Source organism: Pectinophora gossypiella, unplaced genomic scaffold (genome assembly GCF_024362695.1).
Source record: "Pectinophora gossypiella unplaced genomic scaffold, ilPecGoss1.1 Pgos_32, whole genome shotgun sequence".
NCBI lineage: Eukaryota > Metazoa > Arthropoda > Insecta > Lepidoptera > Gelechiidae > Pectinophora > Pectinophora gossypiella.
The window spans coordinates 836,309-852,729 of NW_026063242.1; the positions used below are offsets into that span (position 1 = coordinate 836,309).

Consider the following 16,421-nt stretch of genomic DNA (forward strand, 5'->3'; position numbering starts at 1 on the left):
TTTTCTTATACATTATTTTTACCCCCCGACGCTCCTTCTGGGAGAACAACCCTGTCAGTGAGTCAGTGAGTCAGTCAGTCAGTCAGTCAGTCAGTGGGTCTCCAGCTATATATAATATAATAATAATAATATAATAACTAGATGTCGCGTGGTTCGCTCGCAGCAAGCTGCTCGTGTGTCCTGTATTAGTTCGAAGCTTGGTATGGCGGCCATCTTGTTTTTCCGCCATTTTTTACCGCGATAGCATTTGACCAAGACTTAAATAGGTCTCGTGAAATCAAAAAGTTTTAGGTGCTATAGTTTTGCCAGGCCGTAGGACGTCTTCCGGATGAGGAGCAGTTTTCCAAGATGACGTTCCGATCACACCCCTATACATATTTTTTGTCCTTGAGGAATTTTCTAGAAAAACAAAATTTTGTATGGCGGCCATCTTGTTTTTCCGCCATTTTGTTTTTTTTTTTTCACCGGGTTAAAAATTTGACCAAGAATTAAATAGGTTTCGTGTAAACAAAAGCGGTCCAGATGCGATAGTTTCGCCAGGCCGTAGGGTGCCGGCCTGATGCGGAGCAGTTTTCAAAGATCGAGAAGTATATCCATACTCTTCAATATGTTTCGATCAAAACCCTCATACATAATTTTTATCCCAGAGGCATTTTCAGGAAAAACGAAAAATTTGTATGGCGGCCATCTTGTTTTTCCGCCATTTTGATTTTTTTTCACCGGTGATTGAATTTGACTAAAAATTAAATAGGTTTGGTGAAAAAAGAATCGTTCCAGGTGCGATAGTTTTCCCAGGCCGTAGGGTGCCGCCCTGATGCGAAACAGTTTTTGAAGGTCGGGAAGTATTTCCATACTAAATATGACATTTTGATCTCATCCCTCTTACATCACATTCACCCCGAGGCATTATCGAGAAAAACGAAAATTTTGTATGGCGGCCATCTTGTTTTTCCGCCATTTTGATTTTTTTTCACTGCCATTTGAATTTGACCAAGGTTTAAATATGTTTTGTGAAAAGCAAAAAGTTCTAGGTGCTATAGTTTTGCCAGGCCGTAGGTTGTCTCCCTGATGCGGAGCAGGTTTCGAAGATTGAGATCATTTTCCGTACTCGACAAGACGCTCCGATTACACTCCCATACATCATTTTGACCTTTTTTTTTTTTTTTTTTAATTTATTTATAAACAAAATTACATACATATACATTTTAATACTATCGCCAAACTACAACCGTAGTTTGTTGGCGTCGCGCTCATTCCCTAATTTTGTTTAAGTACCAGCATTTACAACAACTACCCTCCACCCACTAAAATCCTATAAATTGACTTATACTACACACTTTACCTACTAAACTTAACTACACTCATTATTTATTCCAACATATATTCCTTCAGTTTTTTCTTAAGACTACCAGTACATATAATTTTATTTTGTTCTAACAGAAATGGAATATTATTACATAACCTTGGTATTATATATTTTCTAGTCCTCTCTCCATAACAGTTTCTAGCAGGTGTCTGGACAAGTTTACCCTGTGCCTTGGATCTCGTATTAATATTATGATTTATTTTTATTTTATATTCCTCTTTATAATATGATTCTAACGCTATTAGGTACTGAACCTTTTTATCTATAGGCAATATTTTACAATATGAGAATAGTTTATTATAGTCCTCTTTATATTTATCTTTGGTCTTTATGTTTACAATTTTCTTGAGGAACCTAATTTGTATATTTTTAATTTTATCTAGGTAAGTTTTATATGTTACCCCGTAACAGCTCAAAGCATAGCTCAGTAATGATTCAGCTAACGCATAGTAGACCATAAACAAAGTTCCGAGACATTTTCTAGAAAAACATTTTTTTGTATGGCGGCCATCTTGTTTTTCCGCCATTTTGATTTTTTTCCACACACTATAAAATTTGACCAAGATTTAAATAGGTTTTGTGAAAAAAGAATCATTCCAGGTGCGATAGTTTAGCCAGGCCGTAGGGTGTCTCCCTGATGCGGAGCAGTTTTCCGAGATCTGGAAGTTTTTCCATACTCACCGGGAGGTCCCGATCACACCCCACATACATCATTTTCAACCCCCGACCCTCCTTCTGGGAGAACAATTATGTCAGTGAGTGAGTCAGTCAGTCAGTCAGTGGGTTTGTAGCTATATATATTATAACTAGATGTCGCGTGGTTCGCTCGCAGCAAGCTGCTCGCGTGTCTTGTTTTCCCGCCACTTTTTTACCGCGATAGAATTTGACCAAGACTTCAATAGGTCTCGTGAAATCAAAAAAGTTCTAGGTGCTATAGTTTTGCCAGGCCGTAGGGTGTCTCCCTGATGCGGAGCAGTTTTCCAAGATGACGTTCTGATCACACCCCTAATCATCATTTTTACACCCGAGACATTTTCTGGAAAAACTAAAAATTTATATGGCGGCCATCTTGTTTTTCGGCCATTTTGTTTTTTTTTTCACAGGTGATAAAATTTGACCAAGATTTAAATAGTTTTCGTGGAAACAAAAAAGTTCCAGGTGCGATAGTTTCGCCAGGCCGTAGGGTGTCTCCCTGATGCGGAGCAGTTTTTGAAAACCTGGAAGTATACCCGTACTCTACATGACGATCCGATCAAATCCCTTATAGATAATTTTCACCTCTGAGGCTGTTTTCTGGAAAAACAAAAGTTTGTATGGTGGCCATCTTGTTTTTCCGCCATTTTGAATTTTTTTCACTGGCGATAAAATATGACCAAGATTTAAATAGGTTTCGTGAAAACAAAAAAGTTCCAGGTGCGATAGTTTTGGCAGGCCGTAGGGTGTCTCCTTGATGCGGAGCAGTTTTCAAAGATCGAGAAGTATTTCCATACTCTTAAAGACGATTCTATCCAAACTCTCATACATAATTTTTACCCCCGAGGCATTTTCTGGAAAAACAAAATTTTGTATGGCGGCCATCTTGTTTTTTCGCCATTTTGGATTTTTTTCACCCACAATAGAATTTGACCAAGATTTAAATAGGTCTTGTGAAAAAAGAATCGTTCCAGGTGCGATAGTTTTGCCAGACTGTAGGGTGTTTCCCTGATGCGGAGCAGCTTTCCAAGATCTGGAAGTTTTCCCATACTCACCAGGAGGTCCCGATCACACCCTCCATACATCATTTTCACCCCCAGACGCTCCTTCTGGGAGAACAATTATGTCAGTGAGTGAGTGAGTGAGTCAGTCAGTCAGTCAGTGGGTTTGTAGCTATATATAGTATAACTAGATTTCGCGTGGTTCGCTCGCAGCAAGATGCTCGCGTGTCTTGTTTTCCCGCCATTTTTTTACCGCGATAGAATTTGACCAAGACTTGAATAGGTCTCGTGAAATCAAAAAAGTTCTAGGTGCTATAGTTTTTCCAGGCCTTAGGGTATCTCCCTGATGCGGAGCAGTTTTCCAAGATGACGTTTCCATCACACCCCTATACATAATTTTTTCACCCGAGACATTTTCTGGAAAAACAAAAATTTATATGGCGGCCATCTTGTTTTTCGGCCATTTTGTTTTTTTTTTTCACCGGCGATAAAATTTGACCAAGATTAAAATAGGTTACGTGAAAACAAAAATGTTCCAGGGGCGATAGTTTCGCCAGGCCGTATGATGTCTCCCTGATGCGGAGCAGCTATCGAAAACCTAGACGTATTTTCATACTCGACATGACGATTCAATCACATTTCTATACATAATTTTTTCCCCCGAGGCATTTTCAGGAAAAACTAAAAATTTGTATGGCAGCCATCTTGATTTTCCGCCATTTTGATTTTTTTGCACAGGCAATAAAATTTGACCAAGGTTTAAATACGTTGTGCGAAGAAAGAATTGTTCCATGTGCGATAGTTTCGCCAGGCCGTAGGATGTATCTCTGATGCGGAGCAGTTTTCCAAAATCTGGAAAGTTTCCCATACTCGACGGGAGGTCCAGATTACAACCCTATACACAGTTTTTACCCCCGAGACATTTTCCGGAAAAACAAAATTTAGTATGGCGGCCATCTTGTTTTTTCGCCATTTTGTTTTTTTTTCACCCACAATAGAATTTGACCAAGATTTAAATAGGTTTTGCGAAAAAATAATTGATCTAGGTATAATAGTTGCGCCAGACTGTAGGGTGTCTCCCTGATGCGGAGCAGTTTTCCAAGATCTGGAAGTTTTCCCATACCCAACGGAAGATTTGGATCACACCCCCCCATACATCATTTTCACCCCCCGATGCTCCTTCTGGGAGAACAACCCTGTCAGTGAGTCAGTCAGTCAGTCAGTCAATAGGTACATGGGTTTGTTTTTTCGCCATTTTGTTTTATTTTCACCCACAATAGAATTTGACCAAGATTTAAATAGGTTTTGCGAAAAAATAATTGATCTAGGTATAATAGTTGCGCCAGACTGTAGGGTGTCTCCCTGATGCGGAGCAGTTTTCCAAGATCTGGAAGTTTTCCCATACTCACCGGAAGATTTGGATCACACCCCCCATACATCATTTTCACCCCCCGATGCTCCTTCTGGGAGAACAACCCTGTCAGTGAGTCAGTCAGTCAGTCAGTCAATACGTACATGGGTTTGTAGCTATATATAATATAATAACTAGATGTCGCGTGGTTCGCTCGCAGCAAGCTGCTCGCGTGTCTTGTATTAGTTCGCAGCTTTGTATGGCGGCCATCTTGTTTTTTTTAGGCGATAGAATTTGTCCAGGATTTAAATAGGTCTCGTGAAATCAAAAAAGTTCTAGGTGCTATAGTTTTGCCAGGCCGTAGGGTTTCTCCCTGATGCGGAGTAGATTTCCAAGATGACGTTCTGATCACACCCCTATACATCATTTTTACATTTTTACACTCGAGACATTTTCTGGAAAAACAAAAATTTGTATGGCGGCCATCTTGTTTTTCACCCATTTTTTTTTTACAGGTGATAGATTTTGACCAAGATAAAAATAGGTTTTGTGAAAGAAAAATTGGTTCAAGTGCGATAGTTTTCCCGGGCCGTAGGGTGTCTCCCTGATGCGGAGCAGTAATCGAAAACCGAAAAGTATTTCAATACTCGACATGACGTTCCGATAAAAACCTTCATACACCGTTTTTACCCCCAAGGCATTTTCAGGAAAAAACTAAAAATTTGTATGGCGGCCATCTTGTTTTCCCGCCATTTTTTTACCGCGATAGTATTTGACCAAGATTTAAATAGGTCTCGTGAAATCAAAAAAGTTCTAGGTGCTATATTTTTGCCAGGCCGTAGGGTGTCTCCCTGGTGCGGAGCAGTTTTCCAAGATGACGTTCCGATCACACCCTTATACATCATTTTTACACCCGAGTCATTTTCTGGAAAAACAAAAATTTGTATGGCGGCCATCTTGTTTTTCGGCCATTTTGTTTTTTTTTCACCGGCGATAAAATTTGACCAAGATTTAAATAGGTATCGTGAAATCAAAAATGTTCCAGGTGCGATAGTTTTGCCAGGCCGTAGGGTGTCTTCCTGATGCGGAGCAGATTTTAAAGATCGTGAAGTATTTTCATACTCAACAAGACGTTCCGATTACAACCCCATACACAGTTTTTACCTCACAGACATTTTCTGGAAAAACGAAATTTTGTATGGCGGCCATCTTGTTTTTCCGCCATTTTGTTTTTTTTTTCACCGACAATACAATTTGACCAAGATTTGAATAGGTCTTGCGAAAAAAAATTTGATCCAGGTATAATAGTTGCGCCAGACTGTAGGGTGTCTCCCTGATGCGGAGCAGTTTTCCAAGATCTGGAAGTTTTCCCATACTCACCGGGAGGTCCAGATCACATCCCCCATACATCATTTTTACCCCCCGACACTCCTTCTGGGAGAACAACCCTGTCAGTGAGTCAGTCAGTCAGTACATGGGTTTGTAGCTATATATATGTCGGAGTTAGTTATGAATTAAGAAGAGAAATTGATCAAATCGGAAAATACAATGAAGTTGCAACACTTCCATCATGAAGTTGCAACGCTCTGACGTCAGGTGGCGTACGAGCAGAGCGGGGTGAAGTCGGGAGAGTCACTACAGAGTCGTCGTGTCGAGCGGACGTGTACTGCCGTTCTAGTCGGGCAGTCTACCGCGAACCATCGTCATGAGCGGACGTGTCGAATAATTACGAGGAGTGCTATAGTCGCTCACCTATAACTTGTAGGGACGTCAAGAAAGTGTGATCGGAAAAGAGCACGTGTCCCGATGCTTCGGTCCGAATATAGGAACCATGGGTGGTGGAGGGCAAGTAGAGGGCGAGTAGCCCCTTCGCGCTAACGTCCTTATGCGCGCTAGATAACGTGAGACTGTGTAACCGTTACGAATACCGTGACGTTGCCGTGAGTGTGTACCTTGTGCTGTGACTTTATTTAATCGTGATACAAAAACTATGTGGAAGTAAATAAAATGATTGTGATACTGATGACGGCCATTATTGTCTTCTAACGCCCACCCTCCTTTCTGATGATGATGTTACGACACCGCCCGACCCCCTCTGTTACGACATCAGAAGCGGGATTAGTGGACTTGGATGAAGACAACGTGATGCGACGTTCACAACAAGACAATGCAAGTTTCGATTATCACAATCAGAAGAAGATTATGATGATTATCACATTCGTGTGACCACGTGATGAAGATGTAGTGTCATGCCTGAATTTGGAGATGGACCTGAATTTGAAGTGACCTGGACCTTGTTAATGATCGACATCACTACACGCCGTGAGATATGATGGCGTGAACATCACAATATTTCCGTAATGTGTGCAGTCGTGTTTGGAAATTATGGTACCTCAACTTGGAAACTGTAATTACGGTGAGTCGTTTTCATTCTGGAACCTTATTGTTATTGATTTCATTGCTATGTGAATGTTCGTTTCTAATAATGAGGAAATTGATTTAAAATTAACTTGGAAATTATTATTTCCCTTTGTTTAAAAAGAAAATTGACGAGACATATTGTGTCAATCCGTGTCAATCATAACCGCGTTTTCCAATCTGTTTTCATCATCGTCAAATCTTTGTATTTTGGTCTAAAAATATTTCGAATTGGTGTAGACACGCTTGACCTGCGTGGTTAAAGTTGTATTTTCTCACTCCAAGCAAAAAGAAATTAATCATGACATGATAATTGAGTCTCGTTAAATAACGTGTTTTGTAATCTACCGTCATTCATCAAATGTTTCAATATTCAACATTCTTTAATAATCTTTTTAAACTGATTGAAAGAAAGTCATGTGAATACGATAATACAGTGAATTCTTTTGTTTCATGTCATAACTTGGTTCGGCAATTGGTGGATTGCAAGCGGGGAAGAAAATGGCGCGGGCTGAGCCGTAGCCGTGTTAAGTGACGACATCTTGACAGCGCGTTGTATACCAGCCGGACTTGCTGCGCTGGTGAAGACCTAAACCATGTCACAAGACCAGTGGTTGATCTTTTATTGGAAATTCTTATAAGTTCTGGTGAGTCGTATCTGTTTTACCTGATTTGAATAATGGAATTTTTATTAGGTTTCAAACGAATATAGTGCAGAAAGTTCTCTTTTGTTAACTTTAATTAAATTGGAAATCGTAATGAAGTGAAGTAAACATTGCGAAGTAAAATGATTTGGATTATGATTAAATGAAATAGGCTTAAAAAATGCCCGAAACAGTAAATCATTAGTGAGAAAATTGGAGCAAAACATTCTAAATAATGATAATACCGAATTGGTAATTGTTTAAGTGCGGTAATATTTCCTCGAGGTGTTGGTCGCTACACTGTGACTTTATGACTTGTGTGTGTGAGAGCAGGGTGCTCTGTCGTTTTGTGGTCGTGGACCATGGTGGCCATCCCGGGAGGGGATGTTGTGACTTATGACTGTTTTGTAGCGTAACCACAGTTTGGGGAGGAATATTACAGTCTGTTGTGCTTTGCAGTAGATGTGTAATAATGTTAATTGATTTAATTGAGTAATGAAAGCTATGATTGACCTGTTTCGGAGCAACTCTAATAGGAAGCTGCGCACTTGTAGTGTTCGGGGCTGCAGCCACTTTTGTGCTGCTCGTCTTAGAAACTACAGGTATGCGGTCGAAGCCTGGATGTCATGTTGACTTTGTATTTGGTCATGACATTGTACCTGAATCTAAGTCAAGTTGACCTCCGGTAGAATTAGTCGAACTGCACAAATTAGAAATTAGTGATATAAAAGAAATTGTGTAACGCATTGACCACTATTCTACCAACTAAAATGTACGTAAAGTTTGTGTGCTAGCTGTGTTGAGATATCGTCACTTGGTGTAAGTGGCATGAGTTGCTACCGCTCGATTTAGGTGGTAGTGACGCCTGGTTGTGAGATATCGTCACTTGGTGTAAGTGGCACGAGTTGCTACCGCTCGATTTAGGTGGTAGTGACGCCTGGTTGTTAGATATCGTCACTCAGTAGAGTGGCATGAGTTACTATCGCTCGTTTAGGTGATAGTAACGACAGACGTGTAAAGAGTAATTGGATTTTCAAGTTTGGTTGTTTATAGTGTGTGAATACTGGTCAATGGTCCGTTTACCGTGTCGGAGTAGTTGATTTATCATGATGTAATGTGAACTCGTGTAGAGTCACGAGTAGAGCTCATGTAGAGTCACGAGTAGAGCTCATGTAGAGTCACGAGTAGAGCTCGTGTAGAGTCACGAGTAGAGCTCGTGTAGAGTCACGAGTAGAGCTCATGTAGAGTCACAAGTAGAGCTCATGTAGAGTCACAAGTAGAGCTCATGTAGAGTCACAAGTAGAGCTCATGTAGAGTCTCATGTTAGGTCAGGAATGACCGAGCGAACTTGGATACTGTGCTGTGGTATGTTGTTTCAGATTCACACACGAGGACGTGTGTCGCGCAGGATGGCCGTGTCGGAGTTAGTTATGAATTAAGAAGAGAAATTGATCAAATCGGAAAATACAATGAAGTTGCAACACTTCCATCATGAAGTTGCAACGCTCTGACGTCAGGTGGCGTACGAGCAGAGCGGGGTGAAGTCGGGAGAGTCACTACAGAGTCGTCGTGTCGAGCGGACGTGTACTGCCGTTCTAGTCGGGCAGTCTACCGCGAACCATCGTCATGAGCGGACGTGTCGAATAATTACGAGGAGTGCTATAGTCGCTCACCTATAACTTGTAGGGACGTCAAGAAAGTGTGATCGGAAAAGAGCACGTGTCCCGATGCTTCGGTCCGAATATAGGAACCATGGGTGGTGGAGGGCAAGTAGAGGGCGAGTAGCCCCTTCGCGCTAACGTCCTTATGCGCGCTAGATAACGTGAGACTGTGTAACCGTTACGAATACCGTGACGTTGCCGTGAGTGTGTACCTTGTGCTGTGACTTTATTTAATCGTGATACAAAAACTATGTGGAAGTAAATAAAATGATTGTGATACTGATGACGGCCATTATTGTCTTCTAACGCCCACCCTCCTTTCTGATGATGATGTTACGACACCGCCCGACCCCCTCTGTTACGACATATAATATATACTAGATGTCGCGTGGTTCGCTCGCAGCAAGCTGCTCGCGTGCCTTGTTTTCCCGCCATTTTTTTACCGCGATAGAATTTGACCAAGACTTAAATAGGTCTCGTGAAATCAAAAAAGTTCTAGGTGCTATAGTTTTGCCAGGCCGTAGGGTGTCTCCCTGATGCGGAGCAGTTTTCCAAGATGACGTTTCGATCATCAATTTTACCTCCGAGACATTTTCTGGAAAAACAAAAATTTGTATGGCGGCCATCTTGTTTTTCGGCCATTTTGTTTTTTTTTTCACCGGCGATAAAATTTGACCAAGATTTAAATAGGTTTCGTGAAATCAAAAATGTTCCAGGTGCGATAGTTTTGCCAGGCCGTAGGGTGTCTCCCTGATGCGGAGCAGCTTTCGAAGATCGAAAAGTATTTCCATACTCAACATGATGTTTCGATCACACTCCTCATTCATCATTTTTACCCTCGAGGCATTTTCGGGAAAAACGAAAATTTTGTATGGCGGCCATCTTGTTTTTCCGCCATTTTGTTTTTTTATCATTTTATCAGCGGGGATTGGATTTGACCAAGATTTAAATACATTGTGCGAAAAAAAAATTGATCCAGATGTGATAGTTTTGCCAGGCCGTAGGGTGTCTCCCTGATGCGGAGCAGTTATCGAAAACCAAGAAGTATTTTCAAACTTAACATGACGTTCCGATCACATTCCTATACATAATTTTTACCCACGAGGCATTTTCAGAAAAAACGAAAAATTTGTATGGCGGCCATCTTGATTTTCCGCCATTTTGATTTTTTTTCAACAGTGATTGAATTTGACCAAGATTTAAAAAAATTTCGTGAAAACAAAAAAGTTCCAGGTGCGATAGTTTTGCCAGGCCGTAGGGTGTCTCCCTGATGCGGAGCAGCTTTCGAAGATCGAAAAGTATTTCCATACTCAACATGACGTTTCGATCACATTCCTCATACATAATTTTTACCTTCGATGCATTTTCCGGAAAAACAAAATTTTGTATGGCGGCCATCTTGTTTTTCCGCCATTTTGATTTTTTTTCACCCACAATAGAATTTGACCAAGATTTAAATAGGTTTTGCGAAAAAAAATTTGGTCCAGCTATAATAGTTGCGCCAGACTGTAGGGTGTCTCCCTGATGCGGAGCAGTTTTCCAAGATGACGTTCCGATCTCACCCCTATACATATTTTTGGACCTTGATGAATTTTCTAGAAAAACAAAATTTTGTATGGCGGCCATCTTGTTTTTCCGCCATTTTGTTTTTTTTTCACCGGCGATAAAATTTGACCAAGATTTAAATAGGTTTTGTGGAAACAAAAAAGGTCCAGATGCGATAGTTTCGCCAGGCCGTAGGATGCCGCCCTGATGCGGAGCAGCTTTCAAAGATCGAGAAGTATTTCCATACTCTATAAGACGTTTCGATCACACCCCTATACATCATTTTTACCTCCGAGACATTTTCTGGAAAAACATTTTTTTGAATGGCGGCCATCTTGTTTTTCCGCCATTTAGTTTTTTTTTCACTGGCGATTGGATTTGACCAAGATTTTAATAGGTTTCGTGAAAAAATTATTGCTCCAGGTTTTATAGTTTTGCCAGGCCGCAGGGTGTCTCTCTGATGCGGAGCAGTTTTTCAAGATCCAGCAAAATTGAAATACTCAACATGACGATCCGATCACATCCCTATACATCATTTTTACCCCCAAGGCATTTTTAGGAAAAACGAAAAATTTGTATGGCGGCCATCTTGATTTTTCGCCATTTTGATTTTTTTTCACCGGCAATTAAATTTGACTAAGAATTAAATAGGTTTAGTGAAGAAAGAATCCTTCCAGGTGCGATAGTTTTGCCAGGCCGTAGGGTGCCGCCCTGATGCGGAGTAGTTTTCCAAGATCGAAAAGTATTTCCATAATCAACATGATATTTCGATCACATTCCTCATACATCATTTTTACCCCCGAGGCATTTTCGGGAAAAACGAAAATTTCGTATGGCGGCCATCTTGTTTTTCCGCCATTTTGGTTTTTTTTCACCGGGGATTGAATTTGACCAAGATTTAAATAGGTTTCGTGAAAAAAATATTGCTCTAGGTTTTATAGTTTTGCCAGGCCGTAGGGTGTCTCCCTGATGCGGAGCAGTTTTTCAAGATCGAGCAGTACTGAAATACTCAACATGACGATCCGATCACATCCCTATACATCATATTTACCCTCGAGGCATTTTCAGGAAAAACGAAAATTTTGTATGGCGGCCATCTTGTTTTTCCGCCATTTTGGTTTTTTTTCACCAGGGATTGGATTTGACCAAGATTTAAATATGTTTCGCGAAAGAAAAATTGCTCCAGGTTTTATAGTTTTGCCAGGCCGTAGGGTGTCTCCCTGATGCGGAGCAGTTTCTCAAGATCGAGCAGTTTTTCCATACTCAACTTGACGTTTCGATCACACCTCCCATACATCATTTTTACACCCGAGGCATTTTTTTAAAAAACAAAATTTTGTATGGCGGCCATCTTGTTTTTCCGCCATTTTGATTTTTTTTCACCCACGATAAAATTTGACCAAGATTTAAGTAGGTTTTGTGAAAAAAGAATCATTCCAGGTGCGATAGTTTCGCCAGGCCGTAGGGTGTCTCCCTGATGCGGAGCAGTTTTCCAAGATCTGGAAGTTTTCCCATACTCACCGGAAGATCTTGATCACACCCCCCATACATCATTTTGACCCCCCGACGCTCCTTCTGGGAGAACAACCCTGTCAGTGAGTCAGTCAGTCAGTGAGTCAGTGGGTTTGTAGCTATATATATTATAATATAATATACTAGATTTCGCGTGGTTCGCTCGCAGCAAGCTGCTCGCGTGTCCTGTATTAGTTCGAAGCTTTGTATGGCGGCCATCTTGTTTTCGTGAAATCAAAAAAGTTCTAGGTGCTATAGTTTTGCCAGGCCGTAGGGTGACCCCTGATGCGGAGCAGTTTTCCAAGATGACGTTCCGATCACACCCCAATACATCATTTTTACCTCGTGAGACATTTTCTGGAAAAACAAAAATTTGTATGGCGGCCATCTTGTTTTTCGGCCATTTTGTTTTTTTTTCACTGGCGATAAAATTTGACCTAGACTTTAATAGGCTTCGTGAAAACAAAAAAAATCCAGGTGCGATAGTTCCGCCAGGCTGTAGGGTGTCTCCCTGATGCGGAGCAGCTTATGAAGATCGAAAAGTATTTCCATACTCAACATGACATTCCGATTACACCCCCATACATTGTTTTTACCTGTAAGACATTTTTCTGAAAAAACAAAATTTTGTATGGCGGCCATCTTGTTTTTCCGCCATTTTGGTTTTTTTTCACCGGCGATTGGATTTGACCAAGATTTAAATACGTTGTGCGAAAAAATCATTGTTCCAGGTGCGATAGGTTAGCCAGGCCGTAGGGTGTCTCCCTGATGCGGAGCAGTTTTTCAAGATTGAGAAGTACTTTTATACTCAACAAGACGTTTCAATTACAATCCCATACACAGTTTTTACCCGCGAGACATTTTCTGGAAAAACAAAACTTTGTATGGCGGCCATCTTGTTTTTCCGCCATTTTGATTTTTTTCCACCGACAATTGAATTTGACCAAGATTTAAATAGGTTTCGTGAAAAAAGAATCGTTCCAGGTGCGATAGTTGCGCCAGACTGTAGGGCGTCTCCCTGATGCGGAGCAGTTTTCCAAGATCTGGAAGTTTTCCCATACTCATCGGAAGATCTCGATCACACCCCCCATACATCATTTTCACCCCCCGACGCTCCTTCTGGGAGAACAACCCTGTCAGTGAGTCAGTGAGTCAGTCAGTCAGTCAGTCAGTGGGTTTGTAGCTTTATATATTATAATACTAGATGTCGCGTGGTTCGCTCGCAGCAAGCTGCTCGCGTGTCCTGTATTAGTTCGAAGCTTTGTATGGCGGCCATCTTGTTTAAATAGGTCTCGTGAAATCAAAAAAGTTCTAGGTGCTATAATTTTGCCAGGCCGTAAGGTGTCTCCCTAATGCGGAGCAGTTTTCCAAGATGACGTTCCGATCACACCCCTATACATATTTTTGGACCTTGAGGAATTTTCTAGAAAAACAAAATTTTGTATGGCGGCCATCTTGTTTCTCCGCCATTTTGTTTTTTTTTTCACAGGCTATAAAATTTGACCAAGATTTTATTAGGTTTGGTGAAAAAAGAATCGTTCCAGGTGCGATAGTTTTCCCAGGCCGTAGGGTGCCGCCCTGATGCGGAGCAGTTTTTGAAGGTCGGGAAGTATTTTCATACTCAATATGACATTTTGATCTCATCCCTCTTACATCACATTCACCCCGAGGCATTTTCGAGAAAAACGAAAATTTTGTATGGCGGCCATCTTGTTTTTCCGCCATTTTGATTTTTTTTCAACTACGATAGAATGTGACCAAGAATTAAATAGGTTTCGTGAGAACAGAAAAGTTCCAGGTGCGATAGTTTTGCCAGGCCGTAGGGTGTCTCCCTGATGCGGAGCAGTTTTTCAAGATTAAGAAGTATTTTTATACTCAACAAGACGTTCCGATTACAACCCCATACACAGTTTTTACCTCCGAGACATTTTCTGGAAAAACAAAATTTTGTATGGCGGCCATCTTGTTTTTCCGCCATTTTGTTTTTTTTTCACCCACAATAGAATTTGACCAAGATTTAAGTAGGTTTTGTGAAAAAAGAATCGTTCCAGGTGCGATAGTTTCGCCAGGCCGTAGGGTGTCTCCCTGATGCGGAGCAGTTTTCCAAGATCTGGAAGTTTTCCCATACTCACCGGAAGATTTGGATCACATCCCTCATACATCATTTTCACCCCCCGAGGCTCCTTCTGGGAGAACAACCCTGTCAGTGAGTCAGTCAGTCAGTGAGTCAGTGGGTTTGTAGCTATATATAATTTTAGTTTCAGAAGTGGAAATAAATTAAAAAAAAACAATTCTTAACAAAAACTTAACTTTTAATGTTTTTAACAATAATTTATTTCAAATAAAAACGAAAACTGATTACAACTTGTAATGAATTTAAATAACAAATTGTAACGATATCACACTTGATCAAATATTTACAAAAATAGCGAAAAATAGAAATAGCTCACGTGACCTTAACAACCAACGGAGATACGTCCGAACACCTCCAGCGCCGTCAAGCAAATGGCGTCTCTGGTTCAAGCTCTAGCTTTATATAGACGGTGCAGGGTAGGCCGGTAGTATAGAGGGGGTGTCCCTTACACGGCCTCTCCTGACAGGGTGTCGTCCTCGACACAGTCCCTTAGAGTGCTGGGACCCGCAACACCTGGCGCCGCTGGTCCAGCGTCCATGTCGTCGTCTAGCAGGGGCATAGAAGGGTCAGCCGCTCTAGCGTTACCTGCCGACGTGGTCTCGTCGTCGTCTAGCACTGGTATAGGGCTAGCTATATAGCTGGGCCCTGCGGGTGAAGTCTCATCATCATTCACGTTCTCGTCTGAAAGAAAGTTTTTATTGCAAATGTTCAAAGGAATTAAGTGAGCTCTCAACCTGTTACACCTTTCTTTCGATCATCATTCAGTTAATTCATACATCAGACTTTCAAACTCATCACGCATCATCAATCATTTAATCCCTTATTCTTAAAGGAAGAGACGTCTCTCTTTGTTTTACCAGGTCCGGCCAAGGTCGTACTGTGCGATCTTTCTCCAGGGAGGCTTACTCGCTGAACTGCTCACCTGCTGCTACCAGTTCACCTGCAACATGACTTGACGCAGACCATATTCATACGTCAAGCCTACTCAACACGCAGACCGTATTCATACGTGTGAGCTGTTACGCTGACAAGCTTGACGCAGACCGTATTCGAACGTCAAGCCTGCCCAACACGCAGACCGTATTCATACGTGTGAATCATAAGACCGGCTGACTTGACGCAGACCGTATTCGAACGTCAAGCCACTTGCCACGCAGACCATATTCGTACGTGCAAGCCCATTCAGCACGTAGACCGTATTCATACGTGTGAACTGGAACCAGCTCATGATACCGCCCTGGGACCAACCAGGCGATATAGCAAAACATAAAAAGACAAAGTGCAGCGACGAACGCCAGGCGATAAGCACCTGAGTGACCAGTACCAGAGCGACTGACACTTACACCAGATCATCAAAGGTATCTCACCTTCAAAGAACGCTGTACAAGACTCTGGGCACCACTCGCCCCGCCACAACACCATATGCTGGGCCGCAGCCTGTGTTGTTTTGCCGTAGCCGCCGCTCAGCAAACGGAGTACGTAGCGTCCGCTGGGCAGAACCTCTATCACTTTGTAGGGGCCCCGCATACCAGGATCGAGTTTTCCTGTCGACTGAGAAAACTTCATAACGAACACATGATCGTTAATGTTGAATTGGCGAGGTGGATGACGCCGTCGATTCACTCGTTCGTCTTGGTTGAATCGATTGTTCGTTAGTAGTTCCCGGGCTCGACTCCTGGTGATTTCTCGTAAGGCCTCTCGATTGGGTGACGAGTTTTCGATGGCTATGTCACGCACTAGCGCGCGAATGACAGGAGTTGTCGCTTCTGTACCAATGAGGAGATTCAGCGGCGAAGCTTGGATTGTCTTCTGTTTCGTGATGTTAAGCACTAATTGAAGTTTCCACAGCGTCTCTGACCAGGACGCTTTTTTATAGTTCGCCTGTATGCGCAACATGTTAAGAACGGTCCGCATATATCGTTCAGCCTGACCATTGGCGTGATGCATCTCCGGAGTTATATAGTGGAGGACGCAACCAAGCTCGTTGATCCACGTGACGAAGTCATTGGATTCAAACATACGCCCTTTGTCTGTTATCATGAGTTTAGGCACCCCGAACAAGGAAATAGCTTGCGTAACAACGCGTTTTAATTCGA

At 41.8% G+C, this 16,421-nt stretch overlaps 1 protein-coding gene across 1 annotated transcript; it reads right to left on the minus strand.

Annotated features, from left to right (window-relative positions):
• Positions 1–14,570: 14,570 nt before the first annotated feature.
• Positions 14,571–16,087, minus strand: LOC126380944 (uncharacterized). Its single transcript, XM_050030523.1, has 2 exons — positions 15,693–16,087; positions 14,571–15,006 (listed from the first exon to the last, which is right to left on the minus strand). The coding sequence occupies exons 1-2, from the start codon at positions 15,889–15,891 to the stop codon at positions 14,771–14,773; spliced, it is 435 nt and encodes a 144-aa protein (XP_049886480.1). The 5' UTR covers positions 15,892–16,087; the 3' UTR covers positions 14,571–14,770.
• Positions 16,088–16,421: the final 334 nt, after the last annotated feature.